The sequence below is a fragment of the Stegodyphus dumicola genome, chromosome 2 (assembly GCF_044657685.1).
Source record: "Stegodyphus dumicola isolate Sdum_Otavi_A_Nest chromosome 2, ASM4465768v1".
Lineage (NCBI taxonomy): Eukaryota > Metazoa > Arthropoda > Arachnida > Araneae > Eresidae > Stegodyphus > Stegodyphus dumicola.
In genome coordinates this window covers 94,777,445-94,792,994 of record NC_140769.1, presented here as the reverse complement: position 1 = coordinate 94,792,994, position 15,550 = coordinate 94,777,445, and the positions used below count along the sequence as shown (strand labels likewise).

Genomic DNA, 15,550 nt, shown 5'->3' with positions numbered 1-15,550 from the left:
TTTTATACATTCTTCCAGTTCCTATACTTATATTTAAGAAAATTTTGTACTCATCATTAAAAAAATAATAAAAAAATTTGACTTCCATTTGACAAAAACTGACTGAGCTATTTGATATTAAAATTAAAAGACATATTTACATTTGCACACAAACTTATGAACAAAGTATTTACATTCATGCATAACTATGCAATAGATGTAGTCTGACTTGAGAGTGAGATAGATCTTGTTGGACTCGACAATTTGACTTCATGAAAACACGAGTAGCAAAATCCGCTTTCTGCTTTTCCATTTCATTTATTAAGCTGGCAATCGCTGGTTGTTGTGTTCGATAGTCTGCTATTTATGGCTATTTCCATGCCCAAATCGAAAGCATCCAGTGTGTTTGTAATGTGAAGTGTTGCAAAATATGATGAAATTCTACTACAGTCAAAAGTCGTTAATTCGGACACCCATAATCAGAAATGATCTATAATCCGGACCTCAAAGCTACAAACTTTCTGTGCATGTTCACGCATGCGCGTAAGACCTTTACGGCTGCGCATATGTGTGTGCACATGCGCATAATACGTTTACGCATGTGCGTTTAATGTATAACAGATGGTATAAGATAAAATTATCTAATCATCTATTTCAGTTAATGTTGCATATTGCGTTGTTCATTAATCTTCGAATTAGATCAGGCTTATCATTTTTTGCAGACTGTTAGAGCAATTTTATAAAAGTAAGCTTCAAATTTCGATTATGTCAAAAAGAATTTCCGATGCTGGAGCTCCCAAAGGATCTACAAAGCGAAAGTATGTTTTGATGTCCATCAAACAAAAAGTGGAATTGCTGCAAAAAATGGATAAAGGCATATCCTTTGTTTCTCTAACCATTCCGAAATCTGTTTTATCAATTTCACGCTGCTCTGCGGGGAAGGAGGGAATGAATTGGAAGTTGATCTGTCAACACTATCCTTATCTTCAGGCGGATGTTTTTATTTTATTTGGCTTATAATTCCTTACTAAATGCAGTATTTCATCTCGATGTACTTCGTCTTTGATATGATTTAAATCAAATTTCTCATCATTATAATTTGCTTCTGATAGTGAAGAAAGTGACACAGAGGTTATTGAAAACGAAAAAATTTCGATTGACAAATTAGTCGATATCCTCGACACAGCAATTATAGGACTTGAACAGCGGAACTTTGTAAGTGAAGAAGAAATTATGTCTGTTTATAGAATTAAAGAGAAAGTATTATCACATAAAATGAAGCAACTTAAACAACTTACATTGAAAGAAATGTTTAATAAAGTAAACAAACAAATCTTAAGCTTTTTTTTTTTTTTTTGTAAATTTTGATACTTTTTAGATCATATGTGCTCTTTAAATCATAAATTACGGTTTCATATTTTTTATTTTATAATTTCTGCATGCCATCTTACCAGATTTAAAATGATGATCTATAATCCGGAATCGCCGAAGTCCCGACGAGTCTGGATTAACGACTTTTGACTGTATTACACAGCTCGTATATGTATAAAACATGTGCTAAACATATTGTATCAAAGATTTGGTGCATGATGTCTTATTAGTTGATCTGAGATATCAGTCAGTTAAGTTGTGTGATTGTTATACTGTTATTAAAAAAAAAAAAGGTAAGTTTAATATAGTTTTTGTTTATTTCTGTTGCATTTTTAATTGCAGGCAATTGCATCACCATTTATACTTACGAGGGCTATCCAGAAAGTAGATTACGTTTTGGAATAAAAAAATAAACAAAGTATAGGAAACAAATTTTATTATATACAGATGAAAGCCACACTCAAATACTACTTTTCTACATAGTCACCATACAAATTAAGGCATTTATCGTAGCGATGTACGAGCTTGGAAATTCCTTCGTCGAAAAATTCGGCCGCCTGCGCCTTCAACCACTTCGTTACCTCTTCTTGCAGCTGTGTGTCGTCATCAAAACGCTGCATAGCCAGCCACTTCTTCATTGCTGGGAATAGGTGGAAGTCGCTCGGTGCCAGGTCGGGACTGTACGGCGGATGAGGAAACAACTCCCACTTAAAAGATTCAAGAACTTTACGAGTGACATTTGCCGTGTGGGGCCGGGCGTTGTCGTGAATCAACAAGATCTTAGAGCTCAACATTCCTCTGCGCTTGTTTTGAATTGCTCTTCTGAGTTTTTGGAGAGTTTGGCAATACCTTTGAGAGTTTATTGTAGTGCCTCTTTCCAGGAAGTCCACCAAAATTACACCTTTTCTGTCCCAAAAAACAGTCGCCATCATCTTCCTTGCCGACATTGTTTGCATGCATTTCTTGGGTTTTTGGGGAGAACTTGTGTGCCCCCACTGCATTGATCGCAATTTCGTTTCACAGTTCACATGTTTCACCCATGTTTCGTCACCAGTTACGATGCGATCGAGTAAAGAGTCACCATCCTTATGGTAAGCGTCCAAAAAGTTCAACGCTGCAGCCATTCGCTGATTTTTGTGGTCCTCTGTCAAGATTTTTGGAATCCATCTTGCACAAAACTTGTGGTAACCAAGCTTTTCGCTGATGATTTCGTGCAACAAACTTCGCGAAATTTGTGGAAAACTCAAAGAAAGTTCCGTTATTGTGAAATTTCGATTTTCACGGACTTTAGCATCGACTTTTTCGAGAAGTTCGGCGGTCACTATGCTGGGTCTCCCACTTCGATCTTCGTCGTGAACATTGGTTCGGCCATTTTGAAATCTTATGACCCACTGACGCACTCCACCTTCAGTGATAATGTTGTCCCCATACACTTCACGAAGCTGCCGATAGATTTCTATCGGTTTACAGTTTTTTGCAGTCAGAAACCTTATTACTGAGCGCACCTCGCAGCTCGCGGGATTTTCAATTAACGCAGACATTTCAAACCGTCACAGTATCTGAACGGAGCACAGCACGAACCTCTCACTAGCACGGCTAGATGCAGACTGAGCTGCGCAACGCTCTGACCCCAAGATGGCCGCGCTAGCCCTACCCCTAGCGGACACAGACGGAAACGTAATCTACTTCCTGGATGGCCCTCGTATTTTGTGGACTTTGTGAAGCTTGTTATAGCATTAAAAGCTATAGCTCATATCAAAGGAAGATAATAAATGATTACTACTGAGTTAAACAGTCCTAAACTAGTTGTGCTTTTTAACCTTCCAGCGGGCGGCCGTGTGGGCATAAATTTGACAACAAAAGTGCTATATCTTAAACAACAGTTACGTACAGTGTGGAAAATGTCTGAAAGTTATTGCTATTCCTCTATGCCAGGGATGGGCATTAAGTCAATCATGATCGACCGGTGAACCACCAAGACATTCTGCGGTGACCGCTTTTACTAAGACCTAAGACGCGCATATTAAAAGAAACATACTTATGGAACACCGACACCAGCTAGACTGGAAAATTGGCCTTTAACAATTGATGTGACTGTGTTTACTTAAAAATATGATTCTATGAATGTGTAGAAACACATTTACCTTCATTAGAAGTGCACGATGATGCTTAAGTACATACATCAGTTACAGATTCATTGGTTCACATATGTTCGCTGCTGGCTGCATTGAATACATTCACACTCCACAGTCAAGCAGTCATTAAAGTTCTTCAAACATTCAACTTGACAATTTTGTGTTACTTGTGTTTTTGAAATAAAAATAGTAAACTATCATATTTTAAAAGAAGGGTACAATGTCAAAAACAAGTGTCCAGAAAAGAAAAACGTACAATTTTATTACAGAAGAACAGTTTTTCTTTACAATGGTGAATGCAAAATGTGTGTGCTATATATGTCATGCAATAGTGTCAGTCATGCATTAGTCATGCATTTAAAAAAAAAGGGGGGGGACATTGAAAGGCATTTCGAAAGCATGCATGGAAGTTTCGATACAGATTTTCCATTAACAAGCGAATTGTGTAAACAAAAGTTAACAGAATTTAAATCGCAATTTATCAGACAACAGACATATTTTATTAAACCCAATATTATATCTAAGGTTGCAACAGTTGCATCTTTTTATGTGAGTCATGTGTTAGTAAAACATAAGAAACCTTTTGCTGATGGAGAAATGATAAAGAAAAGCATTTCTGGAACACAGCGGAACAAAAATGAAATTATTTCATATAGAATTGTCATACATCGTATAGAAATAATGAATTCTGTTTTGGCTAAATAGCTGACCCAAGATATTAGTAACTATATTTGCTTTTCCTTGCAATTTGACGAATCTACTGACATGGTTGATATTTCTCACCTTTGCACTTTTATAAGAATGGTTTTTAAGGATAACAGTATAAAAGAAGAATTATTAACAATATTACCTCTAAAGAAGAAAACATGAGGTGAAGATGTTTACCACACCTAAAAATTCCAATTAATGAAATTGTATCGATAATAACTGATGGGCCCCATCAGTAAATGACACAGTCAATGGATTTTTGGCTATGTATATCACAGACGATGACATATTGCATTTCCTTTCTTATCATTGCATTATTCACAAACAGAACCTCTGTTGTAAAATTCTAAATATGCATCATGTTATGTGAATCTGCATGAAAATTGTGAACTCCTTTTGAGGAAGATGTCTTCAGAGAAAAAATTTTTCGGTTCCAACTAGAAGAAAACGAATCTGATTACGGGGAATGATTATATCATGCAGATGTTTGTTGGTTAAGTTGAAATATATTTTTACAAAGATTCAGAGACCTACTACAAGAGGTAAAAGACTTTTTTGGAATCAAATGATAAAGTGAGTATGAGTGATGACGTTTGGTTGATGAATTTAGCTTTTGTTGCTGATATAACATGCCATCTTAATGAATTGAACTTAAATTACAAGGGAAAAAACAAAAAACGATTGGATTTTTTGATACTTTCAAAAACAAGTTACAGCTAGCATCTTTCCAGTTGGTGAAGAATGAACTAAAAAATTTCAAAAATATTTGTGACGAGTTTTTTAAAATTGGAGGTACATTAAACAAAGCAAAATATTATATTATGATGAAATTATAAAATTTCACTCCAAATTTGAGAGATGTTTTCAAGAATTTACCAAACTAGAACTAATTGTTACATTCATGTATTACCCCTAACCACTATGCTGTCCAGACAGCATAGTGGTTAGGGGAGCCTACTGTAGTACCAAAGGGCCTGGATTCGAATCCTGGAGAAGGAATGGATATTTGTAAATGTAAAATGTCTTTGTGCCATGGGGGAACTCTAAATATATGGTGAGCCAAAAGTCCTCTCATGTGTTTGGTGGAAGGGGAGAGGGGTCGGACACCCTCGGATCCCTCTCCAAAACTACCAAACTTGAGGTCTTCACTTATTTAGTGGAACTCGTTTCCGTCACCAAAAGTGCTAGGTTTCAAATTTCTTAGCAAGTTAAAGAAATTAAGCAAAACAGTCAGGAAGTAGGTAAACCCTCTAATACTGCTAATGGGACAATTTAGACCCTTAAGAGCTCCTATTAAAATGATGACTTAAAATGCGTGCAGCGTTCATTACAAAATCCCGGAGCTTATGGACTTTTTAATGAATTACGATACCGACGTAGCCATGATAACTGAAACTTATGCTATGGCGAGTCTAAGACTGACTATCCCAAATTATAAATGTTATAGATATGACCGTTTGAGTCACAGAGGTGTGGGGGGTTGTCATTTATGTCAGGAACTCCCTGCAGTCCTGTACTATTACTGATGAGCGTAACAACGGACATGAGCTGGTCACTGTGTCAGTATTCCTACCCTACTATGGTATTGTCTATTTTAATTCTATGTACAATCCACCACGAAATATGCTAGATATCAATTACCCTGCCAAGATCCTTGATACAAACAAGCAAGTTATTCTTGCGGGGGATCTAAATGCAAAGAATTCAGAGTGGTGTTGTAGAAGAACGAATAGAAATTGAGAGAAACTACTAGAATTCATCAACGACTACCCAGTATATTTTTAAGCACTGAGCGAATACACCACATAACCCATGGAGAGGTGATACTTAGACTTATTTATGTTTACCACTTCATTCCCCTTCAATCTTGAGGTTCTTCAAGAGCTCAATTCCAACCAGTGTCCGGTTATTGCAACCCTAAGCACCAGTAAGGATATTGAAGAGGATCTCATTAATACCACGGATTGGAAATTATTCCATAATCTGCTTAATGACTGCCAAACTACTATGCACAGGCTGCAAACACCACATGACATCGACTCTGCTATTAATAAACTGACCACGGATATTCAGACTGCATATAAAAATGCCACCAGGAAAATACCTAGGCAGCAGATCGCTGACAGGTTGGTAAGGCAGATAAGGGATCTTATCAAGGACAGAAATAGGTTAAGAAAAAGGTTTCACATCATGTGGGACCCTAATACTAAAAATCAGATTAATAGACTAAATAAGGAGATTAGAAAGCAAATTACTCAACACCATACAGAGCTTTGGGACGAGAAAGTCACAAGCTTTAACGAGCCCAGTAACACGTTCTGGTTGTTTGTGAAAAGATTAAAGAGCAAGCCCACAGTTAATAAGCCAATTTGTGTGGAGCACCGAGTTGCTCTTAATAATAAGGACAAATATGATATTCTTGCTGAACATTTTGAGAACCAATTTTTCCCTAACAACATTCCTAGCAACCAAGCGTTCTGGACCAGGGTCAGCTCCTATGTTACTGGTTGGACAAATTCACCTCCTGTGCAAAATCATCTTAAGCTCACTTCGCCCCGAGAAATTTTGGACATTATCAGGAAACTCAGAAAGAGGAAGGCGCCTGCTTATGATAACATAAATAACGTTGCACTCAAGTAGCTTCCCTTAAATATCATAACAAGGTACACAGGCAATCTGAACACATGCCTCTATAAGAGTTACTATCTTAAAATTTGGAAGACTGCCAAGATGATTGAAATCCGGAAGCTGGGTAAAGATCAGACAAAACCTGAAGGGTACAGGCCTTTAACCTTCTCCCTAGCATGGGAAAGATTTTGGAATGTATTATTCTTACCAGGATTCAGCCTCATCTCGTTAAACTTCCACTAGATCAATTTGGAGTTAGAAAAGCCCCTTTCGACAACTAAACAGCTGGTGCGGCTAAATGAGTTCGTTGGTAGTGCACTGAACAACAAGAGATATGCTGCCTTGCTCATGCTAGACAAGGCACAGGCAGTTGACCATGTCTGGCATGAGAGGCTTATTTATAAGCTTATAAGATCTAAAATTCAGCAGAGAGCTGATCCAGATTATTAACTGCTTCCTCATGAATAGGACCTTTTTCGTGCACATGGGCAAAGACTCCTCTGATAACAAGAAAGTGATGGCTGGAGTCCCACATGGGTCTATTTTAGGGACCGTTTTATATTTGTTCTATGTGGTGGATCTGCCTACAGTTAACATGGATCAAAATTGTTTTATGGGTTGTTATGCGGATGACACAACACTTGCTGTCAAGTCTGCATCCCCAAATTTCGCAGTTTCTAAACTCCAGAGTTTTATGCCACGGCTTGAGCTCTGATGCTAAATGGAAAATTGCTATATATATCGAGAAGTCTAACCTCGTTATCATTAAGAAAAAGAGAATGAACACCCCTCTTGCTAAGCAATTGAAATTATTCGGGACTGTTATGCACATTGTAAACAAGGTCACGTACCCAGGAATCAAGTATAGCTCCAACTTTCAATGAAAAGATCACATAAATTACGACAGAAGCAAGATATTGTGGGTAATACAATTCCTCACTACTCTTCTTTCCCCGGATTCTAAGCTGGACTTACGACGCAAGAGACATATTTACATTTTGATCATTCGACCCATTTTTGCCTATGCGTCACCTCCCTGGGCTTCTGTCCATAAAAGAGATTTAAATAAATTACATATAACACAGAACAAGTTACTCAGAATGATGACCTGGGCTCACTACTTTGTTTCAAATCAGACGCTACATAAGGATTTAAAACTCGAGACAGTGGATGAGTATTTGCATAAAATGAATGCGAATTTCTTCAAAAAGGTGAAGGGCTGTAGTCTCACATAGGTGACCTAGACATGTCTAAGTATGCTGTCCTTGAGGAAGATTCTAATTATAGACTACTTGCGGCCCACCTCACTTGGGACTCGAATTTTCCCACTTAGTTATTCTCACTGTCTTGTGTATGTTACGGTGAAACACCGAAATCTGGAGAATGTCGACTTTCACCGGTGAATGTTAACATTCACATAGTTTCTTGGTGTATGTCCGAAATATTTTCCAAATACTCTTATTTCTGACTTACACCAGTCAATGTCGACATTCACCATGTACTAATGGTGAATGTTGAACATATAACAATATTATATTTTCCTCTCCGTAATTCAGTCGCGAATAAACGCACTTGAGACTTGAAATAAGAACTTAAGAACATGATAACCCAAAACACACAATATATTCAAAATGAGAAAGGAAAATAATAGAAGTTAAAAACTTACTTAATTATACAGTACGTTCTAAATGAGAAAATAAAATAACAGTAATAAAAAACTTACTAAATTATGTGATTCAAATCTTTTTTATTGCAACAACTTAAACTATTATGGCACTTTATGACCTCTCTTTTTGACTTTCACCAGAGCATATCTATGATTGTCGACATACACCGGTGAGGGTCCGAATATACAAGAATGTAGTGAAATATTTGGTCTTTCACGGACGTATTTGATGAATATTGATATTCTCCGGTGAAAGACGACATTCTCCAATTTCGGTCTTTCACGGTAACATATATATGTTATAATTTTCATTATGTATTTCATATTGTAAACTGGTATTTCAATTTATCGTATTTATTGCAATCTGTGTTTTAGTTTATATTGCATACTGTGTCACATATTGTATATAGCCTCATATTTAGATATGTTATTATTCTCACTGTAATCTTAAATTATATTTTGTATTATCTGTCTCTATTTTTCTATGCTTCAACAACGCAACCATACACCACAGTTTACTTCACTGCTCCTGAATCTGGCTTATCTCACATTCTGGCTTTTCTTCGGCTCTGTGATGCATGGTCACCCCTCTTTTACCACCTTAATGATTTTATTAACTCGTCATGAATGATTATCGTCATGTGCCCACTGGGCTTTGCTTTACGGTTTGCATTAATTAAAAATATGAAACCGTAATTGCGCCTTGTGTGATATCCGGCAATAGTGGCGCCGGATAAGGATACGTCCCCTCTTAAAAGCATTAATCCAACTCAGAGCATTTCTTTTCACCCTCAGTGTTGCATAAAACAGCCTCATGACCTATCCATTTGCACTCTTTCAAGCTATAGAACCTTCCCCTCAAGTAATGTCCTGAGATTTGTTTCTCGAAATTTTGACTTTCCAAAGGAGATAAAATTCAAGAACTTACTATTTCAGACCCCTATTTCGGATTATTTCAGTATGATAACAGGAAAGAAATGCTATACTATAGCAGCTGAATGCCTATATATATACCAGTATCTATGTACACAGGTTAACACTGTTTCTATGAAAGTTTGCCTTCTCCTTAGAAGTTCTTTAATCAAAACTTTGCTTTATTATTCTAAGAAGTTTTTCATAACCAAACAAAAATTATATCAGATATTGTCAACTAATCATAGTGCAAATCCATGTTTCACAAACCGAAGAAATATGAAACTGAAATGCAATTTTTGAGGTGAAAGTCACACTGCTCATCATAAAAGCACCTTTCTGGGAAGAGTGTTATTGTAAAGTACAATACAATTTCTGTAATCCGGACTTGTCGGAACTTTGGCGATTCTGGATCAGGGGTTTTTCTGGATTACAGATCATAAATTTAAATCTGGTAAGATGGCATGCAGAAATTATACTATTAAAAATATGAAAAGCTTAATATTTATTTGTTTACTTCATTAAACATTTCTTTCAACGTGCACATGTGTAAAGCATATGCACAATCTCTACACGCATGCGTAAAGTTTGCGACTTTGAGGTCCGGATTACGGACTTTGTACTGTATTAGATAAAATGATGATTTTTGTGATAAGACCAAAGAATATTAAAGAGGGAGAAGGGAAGGAGGACTTTCTAAACATTTCAGTTTCCCCCAAAAAATAATGATAATGAAGCCTAGAAAAAAGGTTTTTTACAAGATGTTTTAAAGGCTTTTAAAAATGGAATTTAGGGGGAAAAAACTTTTAAAGGATTTTAAGCATTGTAAAAAGTTTGAAGCATCAATCAATAATTTTTTAAAAATACTGTTATAGAGCAAATGAATGATACTTACCATTCTTTGATTTGTGTCTTGTGCAAGTAAACTGCCAAATGTGATTATTTGGGCTATACAGGCAAAGTATAAGAAGACTATAGAAGAAATACACTGCAATGACAAACAATCTTTGAAGTCACTTATATACCAAGGTGCCTTTCTACGAATATCTGCAATCAACCCTCCAAACGGCCTAAAGCAATTTGAATGAAAATAGGTTAATTTACATTGTAAAACATATTATATGAGTTTTAGTTTTTAAAAAAAATTATAAAAGTCAATTATTTTACTACACTAAACCTATACTGCACTCTTGATGCACGATTTACAATCGCTCTCTCTCTCACACAATTCAATTGTTAGCTTTTCTCCCCTAAAAACAATATAGTTTAACAGCAGAATCTGAAGCCCAAAAGAAGAATTATCGTCTATAGTTAACAATGAGTACTCAGATCTTTTGAATCTGTACACAAAGCGTTGTTTTTACACGAGAGTACATAAGAAATTAATTAAATTTGCCTAATTCGTACGTATTTGTAAAATTAACTACACATCATTTTTAAAATGTTGATGATATCTGAATCATCAAAGAAAAGAGAAAAAGTGTTTTAAATAACAAGGTAATTCAAGCAAAGTACACCAAATCTTTGTCACTAGATAAAAGTAGTTATAGTAAAATTAACCTTTAAACGATGGTAAAAGTGTGGAAAGGTTTCACTTAAAAGAATGGGTAATCAGAATGTATTTTCTACCTTCTTTTAGCTGTTATTGTAAAGAGAAACTACTACTCTTTTGAAACCATTCCTTTAGGGGTTGTATTTGTTAATTTTCAGACAACAGACCAGGGAATACAAAATAATTTTTTCTCTTTTCTGCTGTCTCTTTTAAACACACGAAGTTGAGATTTCATACTTGAAGTAATTGTTGCATGGTGGAATATTAACTTTCCCAAACACTGCGTTATAACAAAAATACACCTTAGTAGCAAGTATCTCCTAGGTATACACCTAAAATGCTCTAATCAATTTTTGTTTGTTTTCAAATTGAATGTAGTTTGGAATTATATGTATTGAATTTTAATTTATACTTGAAAATAATGTTTGACCCTCTGTTTTTTTGAATAAATTGACAATTTGCATTCATTTTTTTTTTTACAAAAATTGTATAACAGTTTATATTTATGTTATGTTTAAAGAAATCCCCTTGTATTTTAGTGGTAGACTTAGCTCCTTCTCTATTTTTTAAATTTATTTATTATATAAAAATTGTATCGTAAGTATTTCATCTTTCAACTACATCACTGCTCATTGTTCCTTCTTGCGTTTTTGTGATAAAATATCTCCCCCCCCACTCCAGTGTGTGTGTGTGTTTTTTTTTAATATTCTCCTTTAGTTGAAAAAAAAGATTTTATTGGTCATACTTTCTTGCATTGTCTTTTGCATGATTCAGACAGTAATATTAAACACAAAAATTACAATAAAAATTGGAAATATAAAGTAAAAAATACATTTTTGATGACATGGACAAAATGGTGAAATGATGTTGGATTTACTAAACTCTATTTATTTATTTATACAGACCCATCAGAGGTCGAGAGGTAGAATCGATGAACACCGATAGCTAGGTTCGGCTCACATTTCAGTGAACTAGCGGGCTGCACGTGGTCTCATGTTTAACATGAACACCAACCAATTTCCCATGAAAAGTCCTCCAGGGAGCCCTTTCTTCTTTGGGTAGATAGCTCTCTGTGCCTTGGTCGTAATACAAATATTCCGATTTTTATTTATATATATATGCATATAAAGACAGGGATTGTCAAAGACATATAAATATCTTATCAAAATATAGATGCTGTTATGCAAGTCCTTTCTACAGGAATTTAGCTCATATTTTTGTTATGCACAAGGAATGTAAGGAACACTGAGCTTACAAATGTTATAGAAATTCTATTTCTCTCACCAGTGATGACTATTTCATTCTTAATTAAAAAAAAAAAAAAAAAAAAAAAGGAACAAGAGACTTATGCTGAGATATAATTTAGTTTCTAAGAAAAATTGCACCAATCCCGAAACCAGGAAAGGATCCCTCTCTGGCTACATCATACAGGCCGATACGCCTTTTATCGACCCTAAGTAAAATAGCTGAAGCTGTCATACTGAAGAGAATCCAAGATTTCTTAAAGGACAGCAACATCCTCATCTCTCAGCAATAAGGTTTCAGGAGTAAACATTCCAACACATACCAACTCTATTGTGTCATGGAAATGATAGCAGATGGACTCAAGAAAAAACTCATCACAGGAACTCTCTTTCTCGATATTTCGAAAGCCTTTGACTGTGTATGGTTACAAAGCCTCACCTGCAAATTAATCACTCTGGGTTTCCCAGATTACATCACAAACCTCGTAAATTCCTATCTTTACGATAGACATTTTGTCATTCGTTATAACAATACTCACTCCACACAAAAAGTAACTTCTGCTGGCTTGCCACAAGGAAGCCTACTTTTGCCCACTTTATTTTCAATTTATACGAATGACATCCCACATAACCCCCTTACTCCACTAGCACTGTATGCAGATGATACTGCGATCCTCTACCAAAACGCATCCATGGCTGCAATTGTACAAACACTACAAGAACCATCCCTGCATTAGAGTCCTGGATGATCAAATGGAAGATTAAAACAAATGTTGACAAATCTGAAGCTGTGTACTTCACTCATAAGAGAAATATTAATTTGAATAGCACACTCAAGATGTACGACATCAGCATCCCCTGGGCCAAGCAAGTAAAATACCTTGGTGTCATTTTAGACCAAAAACTCACTTCGACACCACACATTACATATATTTTAAGCAAGTTTTGAGGTACTAAAGCTTTACTCAACCCCTTAATTGCCCGAAATTCCGTTCTATCTATTCAAAACAAACTTCATGTATACAGACCCATGCTGCGACCAATTATTACTTACGCCTGTCCCGTTTGGGGTTTTGTGTGTAAAACCAGTTTGAGAATCCAACAAAGTCCCAATATCACCCTAAGAAGAATTTCCAATAGTCCCTGGTTTTTCAGTTGTGGGGCCATTCATAATGAATTAAATACTGAAAGAATCAGCATTTGCATTGCAAAAATTTTTTTTAATAACATTGATAAAGTCAATAACAGTTCCATACTTACATTGAACTATAACTAATTGATGAAGAAAACAGAAAAGACCAGGAGCAGTATTCCAGCATTTAATTTAATTTCACCATGCTGGAATTTTATTCGGAATTCAATTTGCCTTGATTTTCGTTAATTTTCTTGTCAAATTTTGTACTTTCTATACTTTATTGATGTTTTTTGAGGCATGCATAAGTGTCGCCATCTACATTTAATGCCAAGTACTATCTACTTTATTTTCTCACCCAAGTATTCTAAATGTTTAATTTTTATCTTTAAATTCCCCACAATAGATGTTTAAGCCAACCAAATTATTTCAGCCCTTGATCCTTTTATTACTTCACGTATTATGTTTAATTTTTTATCATCTGAATCTGTTCTGTAATTAAGAAAGTTCGTTAAGTAAGGTTTATACTTAAGCCCCGCCCCCTCGTTAAGTAAGGTTTGCCAATGCCTGATCAGCAAGACTATGCAATCTCTTTCCAGGTAGACCATTGGACCACATGACCCAGTAGCTCTACCCAGCTCATCGAAGACCTTTTCACCCCATCCTTCCTCCATTTTTGCACCTGAAGCCATGACAGTAGCATGCGACATCTGAGATTTTTTTCTATATATTATTATTGTGTATGCATTATTTTCTATATTTTATTCTATATATTATTTTTACTATATACTCTTATATTGTAATTGAAGAATTTCAAATTACAATTAAACTGTGATTGATTTAATTGTTACAAATGCATTGTAATTGTAGCTGCAGTTACAGTTAATTGCTTAACACTGTAACTCAGTTCCTAATAACTTATTGTAAATGATTAATGCACAACTTTGATGTATATTCTTACCTTTTACTACATGACAAATCCTCATCTTGACAGTAACTTCCTGAATCAGATGGTTCATATTTTTTTTCTTCTTTCTTTGGTTCTGGTTTCTTTCTAGATTCCTAATAAAAAGGTGCAGAAAAATTCAAATTACACCAACTGTTGTAAAAAAAAAAATTAAATATACATATTTTAATTTTTCACAGTTTCACTTTAACTTTCTGAAGCCGGCTGGTACAGCAGTTGTACCAGGAGAATGACTTTCTCAGACGCCGGCATTGGTACAACTGTCGTACCATCCATGCCCTCCCCATTTTAGAGAATCGCCTATCTGTAGATCTCTGGGTGGTCCCTTGTCGCTGCTCAGAGTAGCCGCTGGCTACGCATTATTTCCGTCTTCTTATCAGTTTGGTTACATTTTGGCAAAAACCGCAGGTCTCGTCTCGCGCCAATATACTTGAAAATCAAATAGAGGCCATCTCTTTCTCAATCTGTGTCATAATTTTAATGCTAATTTTTTTAGTACTGACTCTTGCTATGATTAAAAAGTCAGCGATTTTGCACGCTCTTTAAGCTTATCATATTTAATGTTTTTTAATCATAACAAATAAGAATAAATTAATATTTTAGATTTAATGCCCTTCTAGAAAATAGGTAAAACCACTTTTATCGTTTACTTCCTTTTCATACTTATATATAATAAGATTTTATTTTGACATTTTTTTGTGGAGTGCATAAAACCCTTAAGAAATGTTAACTCTTTCAAAGTGCTTCTATTATGTAGGCAATTTTGTCTGATTTATCAGGAGATAAATAAGAGACAATTATATGCATAATAGTTTTTGTGATTTTCATTCATTCAGTGATTGCTTTCAATGATTTTCATTGATTGTAAATTAAATGAAATCAATTTATCTTTAGACCCTCTTTTAGGATGAGATCTGCCAAAAAGTATTTAAATATGAGTAAAGCTTACATTACTTCTAAGTTGAATCAAAACATCAGTTACATTGTATAAAATTTTGGCCAGTTATATTTGCTGAAATTCTTATACTCCTCAAGAGATAAAGGGAATTCAGACAAGTTAATAAAAAATATCTTTAAAAAAGGTTGTTATTTTGTCTGTAATAAGGTGTATGTCAACTTACTATTAAATGTATGAAAATTAGGATTGGATTACGGAAAAGCACGCGAACGCTATCTGCTTAAGGGGATGGATGCTTTCGTGTAAACCTTTTTAAGAGAAAATTGCTCGCATTTACGTTCCTGGTGGAAAACTCCAC

General features: G+C 35.2%; 1 protein-coding gene across 3 annotated transcripts in view; it reads right to left on the bottom strand.

Moving 5' to 3' along the window:
* The window catches only part of LOC118192557 (sodium-driven chloride bicarbonate exchanger-like), a 263,168-nt gene that overhangs the window by 123,716 nt on the left and 123,902 nt on the right, over positions 1 to 15,550 (bottom strand). For all 3 annotated transcript variants that reach the window (XM_085810939.1, XM_085810936.1, XM_085810937.1), the window contains 2 exons: positions 14,289 to 14,389; positions 10,295 to 10,469 (listed from right to left, as the gene is read on the bottom strand). In XM_085810939.1, coding sequence (XP_085667065.1) covers positions 10,295 to 10,469; positions 14,289 to 14,389 — 276 coding nt within the window. The remainder of the gene's footprint in view (positions 1 to 10,294; positions 10,470 to 14,288; positions 14,390 to 15,550) is intronic.